General features: G+C 40.2%; 1 protein-coding gene across 16 annotated transcripts in view; it reads right to left on the bottom strand.

Annotated features, from left to right (window-relative positions):
* Positions 1 to 24,471, bottom strand: part of Pkp4 (plakophilin 4) — a 229,904-nt gene that overhangs the window by 74,957 nt on the left and 130,476 nt on the right. For 15 of the 16 annotated variants that reach the window (XM_052723816.1, XM_052723818.1, XM_052723825.1 and 12 more), the window contains one exon: positions 21,038 to 21,150. The exons of the other annotated variant lie outside the window; for it this stretch is intronic. In XM_052723816.1, coding sequence (XP_052579776.1) covers positions 21,038 to 21,150 — 113 coding nt within the window. The remainder of the gene's footprint in view (positions 1 to 21,037; positions 21,151 to 24,471) is intronic. 16 annotated transcript variants of the gene reach the window in all.

Genomic DNA, 24,471 nt, shown 5'->3' with positions numbered 1-24,471 from the left:
GCAAACCTCCCAGGGTGGTACAGAAGGTCCCTGCCACCTGGCTCCTTTAGTTTGCCCTTTCCCACACAAACCTACATTCCAGGAACTTGAAAGCACTTGAACTTGCCTCCTATGCCAAGCTGCTTCACACTTTGAATGCTATTTTGGGGGAAGAATGTGCAGGAACAGTCTAAAAATTCTCTTAAGAATTGTTCAAATGCTAGAGTTGCTGTGCAGGTACCTCGTGACTATGTATGGATGGACTATATCCAGGAAACTGAGCACTCTAATCGAGTTTACCTTCACCTTCTGCCGCTTCCTATAGAATCTAAAATCGAGAACAGTCTCAGAAAATGCTCTACCTCTCCTGCTGACTCGGACACTACTGGCTGAGCCCTGGGGGGGTCACAGTGAGAACAGAGTGGGGCCACCTAGTACCTCTGCCACGCCACTTCCCTCTAAGGTTGGCATCTGTCACTCAGATGCAAAGAACTTTCATCAATGGCTAACAAAGTCACCCACAGTTGCCCAATAGCAAATTAAATTTCACTTAGGTGAACTACTCCAGAAATTGTCTTGTCTGTCCACTCCTTGATGGTCTCCTCCTTGATGACAACTAAGATCCTTCAAGAACTGGCTTGATGAGAGTTGACTCCTTGCGCCGTCATATCAAGGCCTTGTCCAATCACTCACTTTAGTTTTGTACTTTTCATGATGGTAGTTGGGGTATTTGTTATGGGCTTCCATCATCATGTGACAGCTCTTCTCGGGGGAGGGACTGTGTCTCAATTCTAACCAGAACTGATAGGACACAGGAGTGCTTGCCAATCTCAATTCTTTTGCTTGTTTGGTGTTAAAGGTAAATTCTAATGGATTTTCACTCTTTTTTTTTGTTTTATTTTAAACAAGGGAGGCAGATTACTCATTTTATGACGCAGTGGGTTTCTTCAATGTTCTTGGTGTTTTGCTGAGAATACCACTTTTTAAATATAACACGTTTCCTTCATAAAAGGAAACCCTAGGACTTTAAAACATTTGTCCCATTGTCAGGTGAAATTCCCCTGTCCCTGGACTCCCATCAGCCATGTCATGGGCTCACTTTATACTAATCCTTGGCATGTAAGAAGCAGGCCTCCCTACCGCTACAAACCTCTGATGTTACAAGAAACATCCACCAATAGGCGGTCCAGTTCAGTTAGTTTTGTTTCCCCTGTGTTGGGAGACAGGGCCCTCATCTGTTGCTTTTAGGTAGACTGACTAGGAAATGCAGTCTCTACATTAGACTCACTCTCCTCTGTCTGAGGGTCTGAACAAGTAAACTTCAGACAAAATGAAACAATAAATCTTGATTGCTCTTCCCCAAAAAAGCCCAGATAGCTCCCATCCTGACATTAGGCTACCTGAGGAAAAACAGAAAAGCCAATAAATACAGTAGGTGACAAAGGAGCCGTGCTGTGCCTACTTGTAGAACAAGGATGCTACAAGACAAACCGATACCGGGAACCCCTCAGGAGCGCTGACTACCCTGGTTTAAAAAATTCATTAGCCAAGGCAGAAGGGATTTTTAGCAGCAGTCTGAAAGCAATTCTTGGCATTTAAATAAACTTTTGGGACTATCTTCCAAAGTTGCTTGATGTACATGTCAGTCTCAACAAACAGAGACTCTCCTTGTTCTTATGTCTTATTGCTAGGGCAGGCTTAGACCTGCAGTCATGTGATTTCCTTCAATCTTCTGTTTACTAGAGACTAAGAACCATTCTTCCTGGCCTTTATGCAGTTAGCCATTAGTCCCTTCTGTTCCAGAGGTAATTCCCAACATCTCAGTAAGGAGAGAAAGTGAAAACATGAAAACAGCCATAATTCCAGATTAGTTATTTTGTATGTTATGAATTTGTCCCGGAGAATGGTACAGGTTCATAAATCTATGAGACATAACAAATGAGACGGGGGTAAAGGGTCTCTTCATAATTATTTCTGTGATCTGAGAGAGATGTTGCGGTTAAGGGTAGACTGCACTCCAGATTAAGGATACCCTTCACAAAGGACACAGCAACTCCTGACAGCAGTCTTGAGCTATCCCCACTGGCAGACAAGCGTTTGCTTTGGTCCATGTCCATCTCCACTCCAAATCCAGTCATGAGTATGAACCACAGAGGGGCAATGAGGTGGCTGGGGAGAGACAAACCAGAGATGCCAAGGATTGTAGGAAAGCTGCAAAGGCCTGCAGCCTGACTCAGGTATTTCCCTTTTAATGGCTCTTGACTTGAAAAACCTGTTCCGCTCTCAGAATGTACTTTCACAGTTCCAATATTTAAAAAATCACAAACGGCAGGGGTAGCAAAGTGCCACGAGAGTACAGTCTTGGTTTTCTTTGGCTAGGAGGTTTGGTAAACTTAGTGGTCACCCACTGTTTCATTTCTATCCATGTGTTTTCCTACTTCTCGTGTTCATTCTATCTTAAACTCATGCTATATCCTCGACTGCAGTTTTAGATCCCTTTATAACAGCTGTCTAAAATACACTCCAGAAAAAGGTTAAGATATTAATAAATAATATTACGACCAGTCTCCCAAAGAGAAAACGACTATTTGATGCACAGTGCAGACATTCAAGGTGGAGGAAACATGCCGAGCAACAGAGGCGAATACATTTTAGATGATGTTAAATATTCTTTGACAAAAGCGTTTTGTGTGAGTGCTTTGAATCTATGAATAAAAGATTCGGAAGACCATATGGGAAGCGAAGATCAAAGAGGATGTGTTACTAGAGGAAAAGGAGACAAACAGTTCCCTGTGGCATCCCCACAAATTACACAGGAAGTCAGACTTCTGCTGAGGCCCACCCCACAACAGGTGTCCTGATTAGTCCAAGAAATCCAGAGAGAAAGAGGGTTTCCTAATATCCCAGCTAACACTTGAAACACAAGCAAACGGAGGGAAAATAGGAAAAAGGTTAACACAGGACTAGACTTTCCTGCAATGGATTTAGCCATAGCCCAAGGTCCTATTCAGGCAAAGGTGTAGGAATTCAGGCAAAATCCAGCTTAGGAATTGACAGGTGGATGGGCATTATCTGTGTTTATGGTCTGGAAAATGCTGTTGATCCCCATTTCTGATCTATTCGAACGCTCCAAAGACAGGACACAGAGAGGGGAAAAACTAAGGTCCAAGTAAAAATGACAAGTGTTCACATAAAAACATCCTTTTCTTTTGGAGACAAGACATTCCCAACCTCACAATTTTAAATTAAAGTGGCAATGGTAAGGAGCGGGAAAAGAATTTTTTAAAAAAGGAAGGAGAAAAACATTTCTACTTCTCTACATGAGATAATTACAACAGCAATTCAGGACTAAGCTGTAGAGATCTAAGAAAAGCACTGACATCCACAAACCTTCCAGTTTATCAACAGAAAGCCCTGTCTGATGCACACAACTTCATTTTATATAGTCTTTAGCATTTAGAATGTTCGGGAGGACTGGTGAGGTTGCTTAATAGGTTAGGACACTTGGGCAAGCCTATTAACCTGCGCTCTAGTCCCAGAACCACAAAAGGTGGCAGAAAGAAAGCTGTTCTTTGATATTCAAATGTGTGTCATGGCATGTGTGCCCATCCTACACATTATACATATACGCAAGAATAATAGAGAAAAAAATGCATTGGAAAATCTACTTAATGTAAAACTTTATTCTATGAGAATTATTCCTTCAATTGTATATATATTATTGGTGTGTGGTTTGTGTGTGTGTGTGTGTGTGTACACATCTCTGAGACCCTCTGTCTCCCTTACCGTGCTGGGATTACAAATGTCTACTGCAACACTCTGGAGACCTAAACTTGGGTCCTCACATCTGCACAGCAAACATTTTAATGACAGTCATAGCCTCAGCTTCTAAAAATTCATTTTTAAAAGGAATTCAAGTCTGCATTTTAAATAAAATATTTATTTTGCTAATAATTTAGCAGTTTAGACAGTCAACAGCAAATGACCGGGTCAGATATGGTGGTGCACATCTCTAACTCCAGTGCTTGGGAGGCTGCAGAGATATCATCCAGGCAGTATGCATCTAAAAATAATTTCTGCCTACTGATTAGCCAGACCAATAATTTTATCTTTATGAAGAGTGAAGGTTCTTTAACTTATAAAAGAAATTTTGTTCCAGTTATGAAAATAAAGACGAGCACAGCATACTTTTAAAATTTCTACTGTGCTCCAGTTTCTCGCTGTAATCACGTTCTCAACTCTTGATTTATAGACCAGGGCCATAAGAAGCTCTTTTTGTGCTGAGGGAGGAATGAATTCACATGTGGGAGGAAGACAGATCTAGCATCATCAATAACTGTCTGGGGAAAGAACAGAGCCTGGAGACAGTCAATAGCCAGCCACTGCTGCTCTACACAGCAACGTCTAAACCCCAGACGAGGGGCTTCGGAATGCTTAAAGGCCCTGGTTCATCCCAGTCTCAAATCCACCCAGCCACTTTCTCTTCTCTACTTACCACTGCTTCCCATATACATGCATAGGATTTCCAGCTACCAAATGGGGTGGTGGGGGTGGGGTGGGGGACATGAGAATGGATCATTCTTGAGAGAGGTGACCTGTAAAGCCCCTCAGGTGGCCAGCCCCTTCCAAAGCACAGGCACGGGGAGTGCATGGTCAAGAATGTTTTACACCTCTGATGTGAATCCATAAAGCAATAACAACGCACAATGTGACAGAGCAGAGAGCTGACCAGCTTAATCTTTCCCCTTTACCATTCATGGCCACTGTAAGTCAACATGACCCATAGGGAAGGCTTATGGGAGATATGGAGCAAAGTGTAAATTATAATCTATAAAATTTAAAATCAGGGCTGGGAAGACTGCCAGGTAAAGGCACTTGCTGTCAAGTCTGATGACCAGAGTTTGATTCCTAGGACCTACATGGTGGAAGGAGAGAGCTGACTTCCACAAGTTGTCCTGACTTCTATATTCATGCTGTGGAATGTGTACATGCCCTCAAACAAACACATTTTTTTTTTTTTAAATTTAAAGCCAGGCAGTGGTGGTGCACGCCTTTAATCCCAGCACTTGGGAAGTAGAAGCAGCTGGAACTCTGTGAGTTCAAGGCCAGCCTAGTCTATAAAGGAAGTTCCAGGACAGCCAGGGCTACACAGTGAAACCCTGTCTCGAAAAAACAAAAACAAAAACAAAGAATTTTTAAAAATCAGAGCTAATAAGCCGTCTGTCTTTAAACTTTCAGAAGAATTTAAATTCTGACTATGAAATCTTAAGAGTTTTAGGAAATTGCAATGTCTAATAAATATAACTATACTAATTTTATAAAAATGCAATATATTAGATCATAGGTGAGATGAAAAGAACAGGGAAGGAGATTGGACAGAACAAGGAGGATGGGAGGGTAGTGTGGAGAAAGGGGTGGAGGAACAATTAACAACACAGAGGTTTGAAAAAGCCATACGAAACCTACTACTTTCCAAGCTACACACATGTGTGCACACACACAATAAAAGACTTTAACTGGAGTTACCCTACACAGGGAATAATGCTTCAGAAGACAGGGAACACCACACAGAAAATTAGTTCCAGGTGTTGGATGCTGTCTTTGTTGGAGATCGGTCCTAGATCAGTCCTAGAGAGCCCCAAACAATACCAGTTATGCGGCCACTCAGGGTTCCCCAGCAGAACTGGATGGTAAGGACCTGTTGCTGAGAACCCAGTTTTGGTCACAAGGCATGGGGAAATCAAGCTGGTAATGATCTGGAAGCTTCTTCTGTGTTGGTTAGCTTTCACAGCACCAGAGGGTGTCATTCAGGGTGCTGGCAGGACGCAATGGGAGATGTCATTAACAGCCATACCCAGCTGTAAACCTGGTGAGCTACAATAATGATAAGCATGGCAAGATACACCCCTGGGTACAATAGTGGCAGGAATGTTATAGGGCAGCCAACAACTTTCTGACAGAATTCAGGGCCAGTTCCACAGGAGGAAACAAATGTCTTGTACTGTAAATCTGGCCAAGACTGGGAGCTCACAGGTCCCAGGCATGAACCTACTATTATTATTTTGTTAAATGGACCTGCATCAAATTCTTCTAAACTCTCTACCCACAGATTAGTGCAGCTCTCACACTGCATCAGAGAAGTTTCTCTGAGCAATAGATGGTGGTTAATGCAGAAACTTACAACTGGTCAATCTGCACAGAAAAGGCATCTATGGGATGCTTAGCCACGAATGAGGTGTCTATATCACATCCCCGTCCCTCAGGTCCCAGGGATCATCACAGATCTTAGAGGGGGCAGAAGTACTGTAACAGCCAGAGGTCAACGAGGACCACAGCAAAATAAAGCCTTCTGCACACGACCGGTCTGCTGCACTCATGAACTCACAGCAGCTGTGATTGCTTGCAAAAAATCAAGCCTGTCAGCTTGGCAGCATGGATGGTAGTGGGACTTCTGAGTCCCCACCCCTGGTTGAGAAGCTATGGACAGCTGGTGGTTTCTGAGCAAGGGAGAGTCAGTTTTCTTTAAGGTGTGGCTTCTGGCAAGCAACTGGTTGCTTTGTCTCTAAAATAGCTGTTCTGTTGGAAATGATTTCACTCAATTTGTAGAATTCCTGACAGTCTGAATCTAATTAGTTCACCAGCCCAGTGCCATTTACCATGTTCTTCTGTCTCCTGTATTTCCCAGATTGGCATTTACATGTAGATGCTGGAGCAATTTTGGGCAAGCAGACACCACGATGACTTTTCTGTACTTTAGAATATGTCACACTGGACCATCAACTCCAGACTTTTAGCAGTCTGCCCTTCGACGTTAGAGATGACGGAGATGTGACCTTAGTGCTCTCACACTGACTAGTTCACTGAGAAATGTGCCATCTCTCGATGAGAGCTTCAGCAACTACTGGTGATCATTAAATTCCTTACTTTGTTTGTGGTTGAGAAGAATCACAAAAGGTGATTTTTAACATGTAGACTTACTCTGAACGTACCACTCTTTAAAAAAAAAAATAATATCTGTCTTTGTATTTACATTTAGAAGACATATTGTGTGAGACACTTTTATATCCTACTCAAAAATCTTCTGACTGAGAAGTATCACAACATCAGTGATGTTCAGGAAGCAGACACACTCTACATTCTGTTCCTCTTGTGGAGCAGCTCTGGTATCACGCTTGGAAAATTAACTTGAATTTGCTGTGGCTCCAATAGCATAATTACTAATAATACAACTAAAGTTGGGATCAATAAATAATTGACCTAGGCTGTAGCAATGATCATAGGATCCCAAAATACTAGATACTGTTTGTATTTCAACTTAGAAAAAAGGCTGCAGGGTACCCACACACCACATCCCGAAAGATAGCTTTGGTTGGATTATGAGCCACCTACCCATGCAAACCAAATGTTGTACCAAAGCTTTCGGTGGATGTTAAAATGTGCAACTGTTCAATACAAGATTTTTAGCTATGAAAATCTGTAGCCTAGGGCTTTTCTTCCCTTCCATTTTGGAGCATTTTTTCTCCCTGTTTAATTGCGGAGGGACACAAGCCTGGGATAGAAAAATCTATGCAAAACCAGATTAGATTGATTTGTTATTAAGTAGATTGTGAAGCCCTGGGGGGGGACAGCTATAGGAACAATTCAGACATTAGAGAGCTGGCAAATGGATCTGGGTTGTTTCTTCTCCCCAAGCTGGCATGCCATGTTCATCTTTACGGCAAGCTGATTAACTGCTGAAGACGTGCTAATGGATGGCCCTCACTTTTAGAAAGACAATCACACTTTCAATTTTCTTTTCCAAATATCATTGCATTAGAGCGACGTTGAGCAGTTCTCTGAAGGGCCAAGGAAACAGCTGGCCACACATGGCACTCGGCTCTGGCTGCTAAGCTTAACGGCAACCATCTTTCAATTCCTGAAGATCACAGTGATTCAATGAAGGTATGCTAACATTTTCTCCCAACAACAATCCACAGCACAAGCTGCACTGGTTAAAGTGCTGTTTTTCAAGGCTGGCTCCCAGATTTTCTGAGCCGGTACTTACATGGCTTCCTGTACCACGGCTGTGATGAACTAGCAGAAGCAACAATGGCCACGGCAGTTTCAGGTGGGCAAGCACAGTGATGGAGGCCGGGGGTTTAATGGCTTTCCTCCTGTATCGAGGGCAGCTATACAATACTTACGTAGGAAGTGGAGGTGGGGGGCTAAGTCTTCCCTAACTACTTATGGGTACCCTTGTGGAAAAGGCTATTGTTAGGGGGAAATGACATCTTAATGTTAGTCAGGTGTGCAATAATAATGAGAACCAAATCAAACCAAACCAGGAATCAAACTCTACTGAGCAATATTAGTAAGAGAATGAGTACAACTCTCTCCTAATGCAACTGTCAATCCCATCTTTAAGAGCAGCTCTATGGCTATTCTCTTCTCTACTGTATTACTATAAACAAACACTTTTTAAACCCAGGGATCTAATAAGCAAGGACAAAGCCTGGGTAGCCAGTGTACTCTGTGGAACACAGAACTTGCCCAAAGTACATGGTGTCTGCAGCTATGCTAAACACCGCCGTGTTTCCATAGTGTTATCCAGTGATTGCCCCGCTAGAGTGGAAATGCCTGAGAAGAGACATACAGGTTTGCTGTGTCAGGCTAGCTCCAGGTTCAGTGAGACAATCATAAGAGATAGCAGGGTATCTGATGTCTTCCTCTGCGTACTGCACACACAATCAACTCCAGATAAAGTGGGAATGCAAACTTTAGAAGTATAGGAAACGTCTTTTAAAAATACATTTGGGCTAGCAAGAAGTCTCAGGGAGTAAAAAAGGGTGACTGCCAAGCCCGAAGACTCAAGTTCAGTTACTGCAGTGCCAGAGCAGGGGGAGAGCTGACTCCTGAAAGATGTCCTCGCCTGTGGGAAAGTTGTGCTTGAACATGCACGCACGCACGCACCATTCCACACACAACGTAAATACACAAATGTAAACATGCCACTTCTAAGAGTGTGTGTTCTAGAGTCTCACACATGTGGAAGAGAAGACACATTCAAACATGCTCAGGGTTGAGAGGACTTTGGTTCTGGAGATGCTTATGTTAAGTAAACTAAGGCAGATGAACAAATACAAATACATCATGTTTTCACTTATGTCTCAAAGCTAAAGTTTATTGAAAAGTAAGAAACGGTGTGGGGCAGGGTGGTACACAGAGCAGTGTACAGATGTGGGGTGCAGTGGGTAAGAGGGTGACGATGCTGGCTGACAATAACTAACTGCACATCTAAACAGCTAGTAGAGAAGATATCTCCCCCAATAAATGGTGTGTGCCTAAGGTGACAGATAGCTATACCAATTAGTCTAACCGGATCATCTCTGGAACATACAAACATATGGCATATATTATATGCTAAAGATAAAACAAATTAAAAAGGAATGTTCAGTTAAAAAAGACATGAACAGCTTAATACTGTGATAAAGCAGTATAAAAAATAAATCTACATGTACCAGTGTGGATACATCTCAGGAAGAAAAGGCAAATGCAGAATTGCATAGAATTTTATGTGTGTGAGTGTTTTGGCTGCATGTATGTCTGGGTACCACACGGTGCCTGAGGAGGTCAGGTGTTTTGGATCCCAAGAAAATGAAGTTTCAGAGGTTGTGAGTCACCATGTGGTACTGGGAATTGAACCTGGGTCTTCTGGATGAGCAGCCAATACTCTTAACCACTGAACCATCTTTCCAACCCCCTAAATATGCATATTTTAAAAGCAACAGAAAATTCATATGTCCGTATGTGAATATGAAGTATATTTAATATAAAAGTACACAAAGCCAGCACTTGGGAGGCAGAGGCAGGTCAATCTCTGTGAGTTTGAGATCAGCCTGGTCTACAAAGTGAGTTCTAGGAAAGGTTCCAAAAGCTACACAGAGGAACCCTGTCTCGAAAAACCAAAAAAGTACACAAAGTACCTTAGAAGACAACACACCACTGGTTAGCTAGAGGGAAAAGAGTGGGCAAAGGAAACTTGCTGTGTTTAATATTTTTTCTTGATATAAAAAATGGAAGTCAATACAAAAAATTCTCAGTAATTTTGAATTCTGGGTATAAATATTCACATTTGCCATATCACTCTCTAGATCTGGGGCTGTTAGCACTTCTTAAAGATTACAAATACAGACAACTGCACAGTGAGGGCCAATAGACAGACAACAGAGGGGTTCAGAGTGCTGTAGTGCTTCTAATATGGTGACGTGATCACTAACTCCTATGCCAAAAGTAAAACTGAGTTCTCTTTTCAGTAAGGACCCTGATTTTGTAGTCTGTTTGAAAATACTTTAAAAATATACATATAGCTTAAAAAAAAAAAAACCCTAATGATTGAGAGGGAATGCTAACAATGTAATTCTTAGTTTGGTTCAATAACTCATTAATGTTAAATAATTTAGGACTAGTAATTATAGAACATGAATTATGAAAAATCCAGAAAATGAAATAATGTTATCTTAATTAAAACAGTTTCTTAAATTAGATAATAGCATGGTACATATATTTTACATGCATGGGTTTCTGAATTTTTAACAGGTATTTTCCTCTTCATTAATTAGAAAAAAATTAATACAGCTGGGCTGCTTCCATATTTAATCAAAGATACTAGAACAGTATTAGAATAACCTGAAACTTTGATGCTAACTATAAACAACCTGCATTTGCGGTTCCTCCCAGCTCTATCACCCACTTAACACTTTTAACTGCTCAGTGCCAGCGACGGTGAATTCATCTTAGAATCGCGACACACTGATTACAAGGCTTTGCTGTATAATGTTCGAGATTCATAACAGATTCTATTTCATGAGAAAACTATTTGGCTAACGAGTCCAATAACACTTGGTTGTGTTCTTAGTTAAGATGGGTGTCCAGGAACACGGCCCGCATACCCTTGGGCTTGTGCTCTGGAGTCCCATGGTCTAAGTTTCAATCAAATGTGTGCAACAGCCGTCACTTAGATATCTGTGCCCTAGATAAAATTCGCTTGTGGCTTGCGTGGCAATGAGAGGTAGTAATTAAAAATGCCTTCTGGAAAAATGGTGCTGAGCTAACTGCCCTAGAAAAATGACTTCTGAAAGGCTGAGGCCAGCCAGACCGGCCAGACTCATTTTCTACCCTTCCGATGTGGAATTCTCCATTGTTTATAACAAGTTCTGCCATAAAAATTCAGTGTCACTAAATTTCCTCTGAAGAGTGTCTACATGATAAATATTCGCTGTGGAAATCCCAAAGAGTGTTTCTGAATTACATTCAAATATTAAGGAGTTTGTTCTTCATTTAGTCTGAATTAGAAATGAAGTTGGGGAGCTTCGACCTTTGACCATTAAGGGAGGCACCAGTGACCAGATCTAACAGGACATAAGGAAATGTACTGTAATAAGAATAGCAGCACTGAAATATCTTGATCTACTGTGTACAGATGGGGAGCTCAGCAATGAAGGAGGACAGCAGGAACAGAGAGCAGCGGAGGGAAAGCAGTCCAGCAACCTGAGGGAGCAGGAGGATGGACAGACAGACCCAGAGGAATCCCCTTGGGCTCACCAGTACCCTAACACAAGGGAAGCTGAAGTAAACACCTTGGGCTTTCCCCTAAAAATCAAAGGCAGATCTCTTCACAATGGCCAATAATGAATGACAAGGAAAATGTGGTATGTCTGCATAATGCAGTATTTTTTGGAAATAAAAAGGCAAGTTATATACAAAATGGATGAACCTTGAACACATTAAGTGAAGACGCCAGATACAAAGGGCCGAATGTATAGCATTATATATTAAATATACAGAACAGAGTCACAGCAACAGGAAAGAGCTCCCAGCACCGAGAGAAGGAAAGAGCGGGGCCGTAACACTAACGGGTGAACACCTTTATGAATGTACCAAACCCACTGGTCTCTGTATCTTCAAAGTACGAATTTGAAGGTTATATGAAATTATCTCATTAAAACAGCCACCCAGCAACAATAATAAAAATCCCTCAAGTTTTGAAGGCCAAAGCACTGAATGTCAAGGGGACAGAACTCTATCAAACATCTTCGCAAAGTGGTAAATTGAGTAATAAATGTCAAGGAACAGACAATCTTTTCAAAGATTCTCCATTTCAAAGAAGGCATTATTTGAGGCAGTTTATTTTACAGTGACTTAAAAAATATTCACTGAAAAAGATCTGAACCATGAAGAAACCTTTTCGGGTACTGTCAGTTTCCAAACACTTTCAGATTTTTTAGTGCCATCAACGGAAGCCTGATGGGCATCCCTGATGACCCTATAAAATGCAAAACCATGAAACTTTTCCAGGGGTTCCATGGCCATGGAAAATCATCTCTTTTCATTAGAAGCAAACAGTTCTCCTAAGCGGCAATAAGAAGACAGTCAAGGCTGCACAACCTTTTGTGAAACCATTGAGAGTTCTACTTGACTGGGGCTTTAAACTAAGACGAGAGAATCTTGGGGCAAGTGTGATGTTAGTAATGTCAACACTGCCACCAACACCCCCTTTTGTTTCTGCAGTTATAGGGACAAGGTTTCTCTGTCTGCAAGCTTTAAGATAGCAGCAGCCACCAGTGAAGAGCACTGTGCTTCCAAATAAGATTAGTGCATTTGAACATCACGTGAGAATACAAAAATCAGTAGTCTGCAACTATTAGCCTCTTTTTACTTCAATATTGCTGTAAATTGAGTACTTTCATCTTTAAAAATGAAAATGCTATTTATAAGATAAAGTAAAAGAAACAGATCTACAGCTTGCAAAGAAACACACTTTGACTAACAAGAACTTACCTAGAAGTAATTGCGAAACAAAGACCAGCAGTTAAGGTGAGTTTCTGGGCAACAGAACAGTATCTCATGTCTGTTACCAGGAACAGTTTTCAAACCCTGCACCACAATTTAGTCTCAAGGATTCAAAGACTCATATGTTCAATGACTGACTTCTGGCCTAACTCTATTTTCTATTCTTGCCCAGTTTCGTGACCCAGCGAGACAAGTAACTAGTGTGATTTTTTTGCTTGAATGAGATGCGAACACAGGAATTCCTTGTGCACCTGAAGGCTGCTTTCTACAGCTTAGGTAGGTAGGATTTCCCCTGGCCAGCTTTCCCTCACTGTCACCTGCCGCTGGAAGGCTGCAGGAATCTCGACCTGCTGCCAAATGAGCATCACTGAGCTCTAAGCTATTGCTTCCCTGGGATTTTTTGGACAACTGAGGGCCATTAAAAGTTGTTCAACTAATAAGCCTGGCATACCAGAGTGCAACCTGAAGAATATGATGAAAAGTTACTCATGGGAAACACTTTTATTTAAAGAAAAAAATTGAAGAGGAAGAAATGTAGCAAGGTTTTAAAAGTACTTGTCTCATTTTGGGGAGGATGATGAAAATACTCTCGGTGGATTGTGGAGGTGGCCATACAATTCTATGCCAATTGAGTCAGTTAGAAACCTTAAAGCTGTACTACAAAGGGGTGGATTTGCTGCGATTTAAACTTCAATACACCTGACTTTAAAATACAGTAGTTATCTCTGAGTGGCAAAATTATGGATTTTTCTCCTTATTTTTTCCTTGCACTTTACAAAATGTCTAAGGTGATCATTATTTGACTCCAGTCAATAAAATACAGAATGAGAATATGGTCTCTGTTACCCAATTCCCTCCACCCCTTTCCATGCTCTTGGGAACAAAGGAGGGCAGGTTCCAGGGTGAGTAGATAGGCACAGAGTCCAGGTGGCAGTTTCTACTGTTACCTTAGCCAGTTAAACCTAATCTTAGCTTATGTGGGCATAATCCTCCACTGATGTCATTGTAGGGAGAAGTTGACTAAATCCTATGTTTGTCAAAATCTGGAAGTGAAGTTTTACAGGACACACTTCTGCTAGCAGGCAGGGGTTATAGGATTCTCGGCATGGATAAGGGCTGTGGGGATGGCAAATCCATGTGGATGTCAAGTAAAGTGAGAAATCCATGGGAATCTGTTTAAGGAGTACTAGGGAATTTATTAGGGTATAAATTGAGGAAATACATTCATGAATACAGAACTGAGTAAACAGCTGAAGTCATCCTCTGTTCTGACTGGGAGCAAATCCACCCGGCAGTCCGCTCATGCCAGGAACCAAGAACCAGGGAGAAGGGGCCTTGTGATCCCTCCCTTTCCTTTTAAGAGGTCACGTATGAGGGCAAGAAGCAGTGCTTCCTTCGGGCCATATAGCCCAAGGTCATGGGCAGAAATGTAGTGGTATTTGCTAATAAATTTCCTAATAAATTCCCTAATACTCCTTATGCAGAAATCCTATGGATTTCTTACTTTTCCTGGTGCCCAATGTGGGGCATAGATAGTTTTAAAAAATAAAGTCTTTAAAGAGACAGTAAGAATAATATGAAAGTTAAGCCACATAAGGATGGAAATTACACAAAGAATCTGGCTACTACATATTATTATATTGTTTTTGGGATTTTTAACTGCAGAAAAACATTTGATTGTAGGAGCTATTAAGTTAAACCAATATGCATATTTTAAAGGTATCTTGACTTCAAAATTTATGTCTAAGGATATGTTGCTTTGAAAAAGAGGTTCTGCTTTTGTTTCCACAGAAGACGAGAACCTGTGGATTGCTTCCAAGCTAATATGGCTTGGTCAACCAAGACCCCCTGAAAGGTCTCTGATGACAGCCATGGCCTAGATGATCCAACATCCAAAACATCTTCAAAGCAACTGGCTGAGAGGATATAGCCTCACAGACTACTATAGCCAAGATTTAACTATAATTCTTAATTTTTCTCAGGATCCCCACAAGATTGCCAGCGCCCCCAATTAGCAGGAAGTAGTATGGGAAGCTATGCCCAAATTCTGAAAATATTGTTTATGAATGTTTATTTTTATTTAAAGCAGGGTGATTATAAATGCAATCTCTTTCTAAAGAAGAAAAGGGGATATAGATATGATAGGATGAAAGGGTAGATTACTGAATCTACTTTTAAAGAGTAACAACTTGTTTGAAATGTTTTACATTGCTATGGATTTTAGTTTATTGATACAAATTTAAAGTTAATTTTGCTATATATACTGTATATGTATTTCTACTCTTGTTTAAGGTATTATGTTTATGCAACTCATTTAAAATGTATAATTAAATACAGATTAATAGTCATCTATGATAATCAAACTTATAGTCATGTTAGTTAAGTTTTCTAGGTATATATAGATATATTTCAATTAAGTAGGTAATCAAACACTTCAAAGACCTACAGAATATAGCATTTAAAATGTTTTAAGAACTTAGACTTTTCTGGACATAGAGACATGTCTGCTCCTGGCAGCACCAATCTACTTCAGAGAAGATAATGGGCATCAAAGAAATTTCATATGGAGTTTGCTTTCATTATGACAAAAGTTAGCTATTTGGGTAAGAAACTGCTCTTGCCTGGGCTACTTGACAGTATGCTGTATAAACTGGACATGCAGGACCCATAGGAAGGTGATTACTGAACTTTGCAAGGCAAGATGATCCTTCGGGTTCCTGCTTCACAGAAGAAACTGCCAAAAATTCTACAGGGCACAGGGAGTAGCAACTGATGAACGTTGCCAGAATGGGCAAACAGTCCTTAAAATTTCCTGTTTCACTAAAAGCTATGCCAGAGACTCTAAGCCTGTAGGCTGAAGAGCGATGCTCCAATGTTACAGAGGAACTTTGGATGACTGTCCAGGTAGCCAGATGTCTCTTGTTATTTCTAGAATTATGGAAGTTGCTTGCCATGCACTTCCTGTTTACTCAGGCAATATCATATGCTTCTGGGGTCTTTGATGGAGGTGAAGACTAGATAGATAATTTTCCTTAGTCATGATAAAAGACAAATTAGATATAAAACTTTAGACTCACAAAAATAGGATAGATAGAATATTTTCTTTAATTTTGCCAAAATCAAACAGACTAGATATTGTAACCATAATTCTTGCTTGATAACTGTTTGTTATATATAATTTTACTATGTTAAAGTTAAAAACCTTTCTTTTTGATTAGACAGAAAAGGGGATGTGGGACGTCTTTCTGTATGCTGTGGGATGTCTTTCTGTATGCTGTGAATATGTGTGGCTCCTGTTGGGTAATAAAGCTGTTTTGGCCTATGGCAAGAAAGTTTACAGTCAGGTGGGAAATCCAAGCAGAGATACAGAGAGAAGGGCAGAGTTGAGAGAGACACTAGCCGCCACAAAAGGAGCAAGAAGATGCCGGCAGACCTGTAACACCTCGGCCATGTGGCAACACATATATTAATAAGAACGGGTTAATTTAAGATGAAAGAGCTAGCTATCAAGAAGCTAAAGCCATAGGCCATACAGTTTATAATTAATATAAGCCTCTGAGTAATTATTTTATAAATGGCTGTGGAACCGTGGGGCCAGTGGGACTGAGAAACTTGTGGTTACACATTTCTCTGTGTGACTCCTGTGTGCTGTGAGGCTTTCTTATGGCATGCCGTGCTGTGCATAGTGTAGTGTTTCCTGGGAGTCATTTCTGTCACTTAATGTACATATAACACACCTGTTCAGTGAACTGCAACACAGAACACCTCACATCTCAGCATCCCTCACCATCCATGACTCTCAAAAACTACACAGACAGAAATAGTCATGGTAGGCTGCCTGCTTAGTGGACCTGAAAGCAATTCATCTATCTACATGTGCTAAGTACATCCTGAGCCAAGCTAGATGTCAGAATTGGCTCCCAGGGGAATTACTTTTAGTAAAGGTGCCATTTCATCTATCTACATTCCATTTAGCAATGAGATATGGCCTTATGAGCTTGTTTGTGAAATTTGTTGGCAGAGACCAGAGGGTCAAACTGGTTTTCCTGCTGTGACCACAAAGGAGAAACCACTGAAGTCTTGGTACCCAGGATGGGAGGATCCTCCTGAGCAGCCTGGTTCATTACCCTCTTATACACTAACATTGTGACATTAATTAGAGATGTCTGTTTCCATCGTGCGCACACTTACATTAGGGCCGCTTCTGTCTCCAGCATGGCTGCTAGGATGCTCATGGAAAAACTGGCTCTCGGCTCCAGCACTGCATAATATGCTACACATGCATTTTTGGCTTGTGGTTCTATTTTAATGTTGGCTCCATCTTAATCTTTCTAAATTTTACTTCCCCTTTCCCCTAATCCTCACATTTTATTTTTAGTTTTTGTATTTTCAGATGCATTTGGATGAGATGAAATATTAACTAAACCAGCTACAGTGTATTTAGATTAAGTACCTTCACCCACTTTCAGGGCTTTTCAAGGTTGTAGTGATGATGTTTAGTCTCATACGTCATCTTGGCATACAGACACCATCAAGTCCACATCAGGAACCTTATAAGTGTATCAATACTGCTAATACATATGTTAGAATGCCAGAAAATAAAACAGATGGAAAATCATCAAATTAGCTTCAACTGCCTTGTTTGGAACACTTCTTCTGGGGTGATTAATGGAAAATCTGAGCAATTTCACATGTGATTGTTCTAAAGTTCTCAATGGGGCACACAGGAGATGAGGCTCAAGTGAGGGACTAAGCTGTCACTGTTAGAACAGTGTCCCTTGGTAGGACCTCATTGTGCCACCTCCTGTCTATTCACACAGTGGGACAGAAATGGCAAAAACTGTGGGCAACTGAAAAGTCAACAAAATACACTCTTTATTTGATTTTTATTTATTTATTTTATTGCTTCATCTTTAGAAGACAAAACGGTAAACAGTTTTACAGATTACCTTATCTTTACTGAGAAATAAAAATCTTAAGGAAGGTAACTGGTTATAAAATGCCCATTTTCCTGATTAAACTCATTTCACACAAAAATGGGGAAAAAGTCCCAAAGGAAAGCTTCCTGGTTCTGAGCAGGGATTCTACTACAATGCCCTTTGGGCAAACCAGGAGGCTGACAGCAAAAGGAATCTGAGTCACAGAGCCAATTTCTGTTAGTATCTTTACACTATGGTTCCAAAGTGGACAGGAAGGGGACAGATGACATGCAGGGGTAGAGTGTCTCTCACATGACAACACAACACCACCATTCTCTTTTCTAACGTCCTTCTTTGAATGGCTCGAAACTGGCATGCAGAGATACTGGCCTCAGAGCTGAGCAGCAGTCTCCCGCATTTGTGGGTCCTGTGGAAAGCACCCTTAAGTTGTGAGGAAGGAACTTGCAAAGCATCCTCTGATGAACTCTGAAGCTGCTGTTCCTCAGGAAGGTCCATTATGCATTTAATGAGCATCTGGGTGGGAAATGGGCTGCTAAGCCACTAGTGTGCAATGGCTGGGCCTCACCACTTCACAATGAGTTACACAGGCGCGGAGACAGAGCCATGAGTTCGTTGGAGGGAAATGACTTGCGCTGAGGAACTTGGGAAAGGCTGTGGAAAGGGGTGAGTATTTAGCTGGGGCATCAGGAACACAAGAGGGTCTGACCTGAGATGAGACTTGAATAAGTTCATGGAATGAAGAACCTTGTCCTAGTTGTAACTCTAAAGATGGTGTCACACATTTGCTTGGCTGCCTAGGTCCTTCTCATTCTGTTCTGCATTCACCATCACAGCACTCTATGGACGTCCAAATAAGGCTCCCCACAACCAAGGGCCAGCATTACCTGTATGACTGAATGAAGCCCCAGTGATGTGCTGGCTTTGACAGTAGGCAGTGAGAAGCAAGCATGAAACACACACAAAATAGAAAATAAAAACAACTGACAGTACTACTACTCTTACCCACAATATGTTTTTATAGATTTTAGATGAAATCTATTTGATTATATCGTTCGATTATATAGCCTTCATTAATTCATGTTTTAAAAATTAAAGTTTACTAGCCATGCATTTAACAAATACACTCTCACTCAACAGATGTTAACATTTCATCATGTTTGATCCAGATGGTTCTGTTAAATACAATTTTACAGATTTGGCCAAAGTTTAGTTCTTGGTAACTTCTTCCTTCCTTCCTTTGAAAAGGTATTGCTATCTTAAGTTGGGGTTGTTCCAAAACACTGTTTATGATCTTTTATCACGAGTTCATAATGAACAATTTCAAGTGTTAATAATTGGCACGGGAAAGGGCTTTCTGAACAGAACACTAATAGCACAGGCACTAAGGACAACAATTAATAAATGGGACCTCATGTAACTGAAAGGCTTCTGCCCAGCAAAGGACATGTTATTTGGACAAAGTGGCAGCCTACAGAATGGGAAAATTTTTACCAGCTCAAAGCTTAGTGTTTCTTTTATTTTCTCTAGATATCAAGTTTTATTATTGATATGGAAATTACTTTTGGAAGTTTAACAGGATAAATCTGATTTCTTTTTTTTTGAGTCAGCTATTTCCAGGGCAAAGCATCCTGCCCAGCCCTTTACATCTTAGAATAATGTTCTTAATAATATAAAATTCTATTTTTCTATTCATCTGGCCCATCCTTTTTGAAAAAACATATAGCATCATATTGCTGAATCTGAAGGATTTCCTTTTTAATACTAAAACTGATACCTTTAAAAAACTACTGAGTAGAATTATAGATAATTTTTGCTTTTATAATGTCTCCTTCCTTGGTAAATTATTTCATTAGTTACCAAAGGGCATAATCTATAATATTTTAATATATAGTATGATATAATATATGCTATTATAATATATATGCTATTATATATGCCATAATGTATCATATTATATAATACTACAATATAGTAATAGTATATAATATAATAATATATATTACAATATATATTATACTATTTATACTATTACACCTTGCTTATGTATACATTTTCTTAGTATAAAAGACTACCTAGGTTAACAAGATGGCTCAGTGGTACCTGTCACCAACCTACCAGCTTGAATTTGACCCCTGGGACACACATGGAAGAGTGAGAGAACCAATTCCTGCAAGCTGTTTTGCCCTCCACATATGCACCATGACATGAGCACTCACATGTATACACACTCACATACACAAAATAAATAAGCAAGTTGTAAAAAGGGGGAAAAGAAAAGACTTCCCAGATACTTAAAAAAATACGATCACCTACTTTTCCACTATTGACTTCATTCAAATGCTTTACGTCTTAAACACACCAGCGTGCACATCTGTCCAGGCTGAGGCTGAAACATTCATGTAAATGAAGTCTAAGAGTTTAAACATCATAGCAACCATTGACTAGAAAAGAGAAGCTACAGGCAGCATCTCATTCAGCATAAGAGGTTGTCTCCACTGAGCTACAGAAGGAACTGAGGAGAATAATTCAGCAGTTAGAGATAACTGATGTGATTTGGGGTTGTAGAGCACAGGTCACCTAACCCAAGCTTAAAAATGCAAACGTTAAAAATAACGTATGCTTCTAGTGATACGTAACTTTTAAGAAACAGATCTATTGATCAGCAATGATTAACACGTGGAGTATGTTAGTAATTTACACAGTAGTGATCTTTTTAAGGAGTAGAAGAGGCCATTTAAATAAAAAATTGTGATTAAATGTTGTTTGCAATTAAATGCTTAGTTTGTAATTACTATATTTGACCTCAAAAGTATGACCCTTTGGTACTTACCATATTTGAACACTTTGGATATCTCCGTGTAATTGTTGTATATATCAGTTTCACAGATTTTAGAAAAACTGAAAGTAAACTGAAGGCATTTCTAAAGGCCAACTAGACCGTACCACTTAGAAATATTTGTTAGTTTAAAAAGTCTATGCCATGTTGTCCAATTACCAGCACACTCTTTACCAAACAGCTAGCCACTAACTGTGACGTGTCCATGCAAGACATCCGGTGTCTGAAGGCCGCAGACCTCTATGGCTGCATATCATATACTTCAGCACAGGACTGAAGGGCAAATCAATACTGTCAGCAGCTTCTCACAAGCAAAATAAATAGACATTTTTGGTGTCAGGTTCAGAATGGAAGTTAACAGGCACAGCATTCTAACGGATCGGTCGCTGCAGCCCTGCTAATGTACTGAGACATGTTATTTGGATGCATAAAGATAGAGCCACTGGCCCTGTACCTGGTGCTGGCGATGCTTGGCGATTCTGCTCCAAGCCTACATCTTTCTAGCTGACTGGCAACAATCTGCCTTTCCACTTCCAGTTCTCGGGTGAGTCGTTGAAACTGAAGCTCCTGTGATTCAAGGAGATAAAAGGCATATAAGACGACCAGGTCTGTTGCTTAGAAGGGTAAGAATTCATGTTTGTCACAGGAAACACAGGAACATACCTATCACATAAAGCTACAGTGAGGCATGTGTAGTTCGGGTCCTGAAGGGTATAAGTAATCACCTGTATCAGCTCTTGTCTGAAACTGAAAACATGTAGATACTTATGTGCCCTTTGCTTTTAATTCTAGTTGAGGTTTTAACCAGAACTTTCGCAGAGTGCTACATTAAACTACGTGTGTGCAGACACCTTATCTGATGTTTATAAGTGAACATACCAACCATCCGGGAGCTCCTCCTCCTCCTCCTCAATGCTAATTTTTATATCTTCCCTGCTGTACTGCATGTCAGGACCACACTAAAACCACAAATCTCCATGATGGGAATCACAGTACCATGTTCCATACAGGTCACTGCACCATGGAAATAAATGAACCCCCGGTGATTGTCTGGCTGTATTTATTCCATAATATAACCAAAAAGTTTGCTCTATTCACAATGTATTTATGTTGCTGCACTGCAGAAGGACACACACACACACACACACACACACACACACACACACACACACACACACAAAATATGCTGTACTGTGGACTCTGAACTTGTACTGAGAAGTGGAAAAGATATCTAGAGAAATATTCTTTATGCTATCTCAGAAAAGCAAACCAATTTGATTATTAAGTGGTTATACTTTATTTGTGCCTCTGTTAGCTTGACTGGACTTGATAAACAGAGAGCACATCATGCTATCAAACACTAAAAGATCAAATCAGATACATTACTTACTAAAACTTTTTAAGTTAGAATTAACATCTGCAAAAATACACCAAGGTCTCGTGCACCATAATGTCTTCCTACAAGTCTACCCAACTGTAAGTAGTTTAATTTGACTATAACTGTTGCTCAAAATAGCAGGCATGTGAACACTTAAGGAATTGTTAGGACTATGTTAGTATCTGTTTGTCATAAAAGTTACTTAAGCCTGTTAATTCTCTGCAAGGACTACTTGACAGCATTAGCTCTGTAAACTCTGTGGACTATTCTTAGAACAGATATATGTAATTTTAATTTTTGTAGCCTCTATTATAAAAACTTGAATATTAAAAAAAGTCACACACCAAAATTAACCAGATCTAAAGTCCATATACAAGTCATTGAACTTCTATACAGTTGGAATAGGAATTTAGAACGGAAGCTAGAGCTTCCCTTTCAAACTTTTTACTCAGTATTGAATATATTTATGTACTTATCCATCAATAAAAAAAATCCTGACAGAACTGGAACTAGAAAACAATTATCTTTCATATTCTTTCATAACTTGTATCTGTTACCTGCTTTCAGCCCTTCTACATCTTCCTATATGCTTTTTTCACTTTCTTTACTCATGGTTACTATACCCACATGTACATGATTTATACATACATAGATTCTTGTCTAGATTCTGCATGAGAAAGAACATGCTAGTTTTTATATCTTTCTGCAATTGTGTCACCTTGTGTAATATTATATATTCTAAGTTCATCCATTTCCATTCATCTGTTTACGGACAACTAGGTTGTCCAATTCTTTGTTATTGTGAATAAAGCAGCAGTTAACAAGGATACAGATATCTCTATGGTGGAGTATGGAGGTCCTGGGTAGATGCCCAGCTGGGTCACATAGTAGTTCTATTTTTAGGTTTTTGTGTGTTTTTTTTTGGTGTGTCTGTGTGTGTGTGTGTGTGCGCGCGCGCGCGCGCACACGCGCGCGCTTGTGTAATCTCCAAACTGATTCCCACAATGGCTGTATTAATTTGCACTCCTACCAACAATGGATAAGGGTTCCTTTCTCTCCATATCTTCTCCAAGATTTGCTGCCAGATTTGTTGATGACAGCCATGTTGATGAGGGTGAGATGGAATCTTAAAGTAGTTTTAATTTGTATTTCCCTGATGGCTAGGGATATTGAACACTGTGGCCATTTGTATTTTTAAAAACTGTCTATTCAGTTTATTTGTTCATTTGTTGGTTGGGGACTTTATTTTACCTTGGTATTTAATTTCTGCAATTCTCTGTAAATCCTGGATATCAGCCCTTGTGTGCAGTGTAGCTGGTGAAGGATTTCTCCCATCCCGTGGACCGCCTGTTGACTGTGCTCATGGCTTCCTTTGCTGTTGAACTACCTCCAAAATTAAGGTGTTTGTTTTTTTGTTTGTTTGTTTGGTGTGTGTGTATATGTATGCATGTGGGGCAGGAGACTGAGTCTCACTATTTCTTTAGGTAGCCTTGCCTGGCCTGGAACTCATAGAGATTATACCCCTGCCTTGGCCTCCCAAGTGCTGGGATTAAATGCAAGTGCTACCACAACCAGTTAAAATTAAGTATTTAAAAATGTATCTAACCAAAGATGTGGGAGAACTCTTGAAATCACAGAAGATACTAGACAACAGGAAAATATTTCATGTTTCTAGGTAGGGAAAATTAATATTATGAAAATATCTATGGTACCAAAATTAATTTACAGAATTAACACAATACCATTAAAATTTCCAAGTCATATTTCAAAGGTTTAGAAAAAATAATATGGGAATTCATGTGGAGCCACAGAAGACCATAAATAGCCAAAGTAAGAACATTCTGGTGATATCACAACACTCACCCTCAAATTATACTATAGAGCTATAGTGATGAGGACAGCTGAGTACCGGCATAAAAGTAGATGAGTGGACCAATGGGATAGAACAGAAGAACTGGAAATAAAACAGCAAAGCTATGTCCATGTAATTTTTGACAGAGGAGTAAAAAATACATTCTGGAGAAGAGGGGAATAGCCCATGTAACAAATGGTGGCTTTCTCCCTACAGGAGAATGAAGTTAGAGTCTTATCTTTCTCACCTTGTACAACAATCAATCCCAAAGGGATCAAAGATCCAAATTTAAACCCTGAAACACGGAAACTTGGCAAGAACTTTTTAAACAGAACACCCACAGTTCAGGAACCAACCCCAAGTATCAACAGATGGGCCTGAGAAAAGTAATAGTTTCTGTGCAGACAAGGAAGCAGTCTTAGAATAGTTTTAGAGAAGCAATCCTCAACTGCTCATCACTTTCTGATACTGAGATGCTTTCCCAGTGAACTCAGTGGTGCGGGCTCACTGGATAAGGCACAGACCAACAGCAGCTGGTTACCAGTGCTGCACAGTGACTACGATGGGGGAGTGGGGCAGTCAAGACCAGATGGGTACACACTGTGCTGTTCTGTACCAGGCTATGGTAACCTTAGGAAGCAGCATTGTGGTCATCTCA

Source organism: Peromyscus californicus, unplaced genomic scaffold (assembly GCF_007827085.1).
Source record: "Peromyscus californicus insignis strain IS unplaced genomic scaffold, ASM782708v3 Scaffold_7__1_contigs__length_154581171, whole genome shotgun sequence".
In the NCBI taxonomy this organism is placed as follows: Eukaryota; Metazoa; Chordata; class Mammalia; order Rodentia; family Cricetidae; genus Peromyscus; species Peromyscus californicus.
The sequence above is the reverse complement of the archived record's forward strand: the minus strand, read 5'-3'. Positions and strand labels throughout refer to the sequence as shown.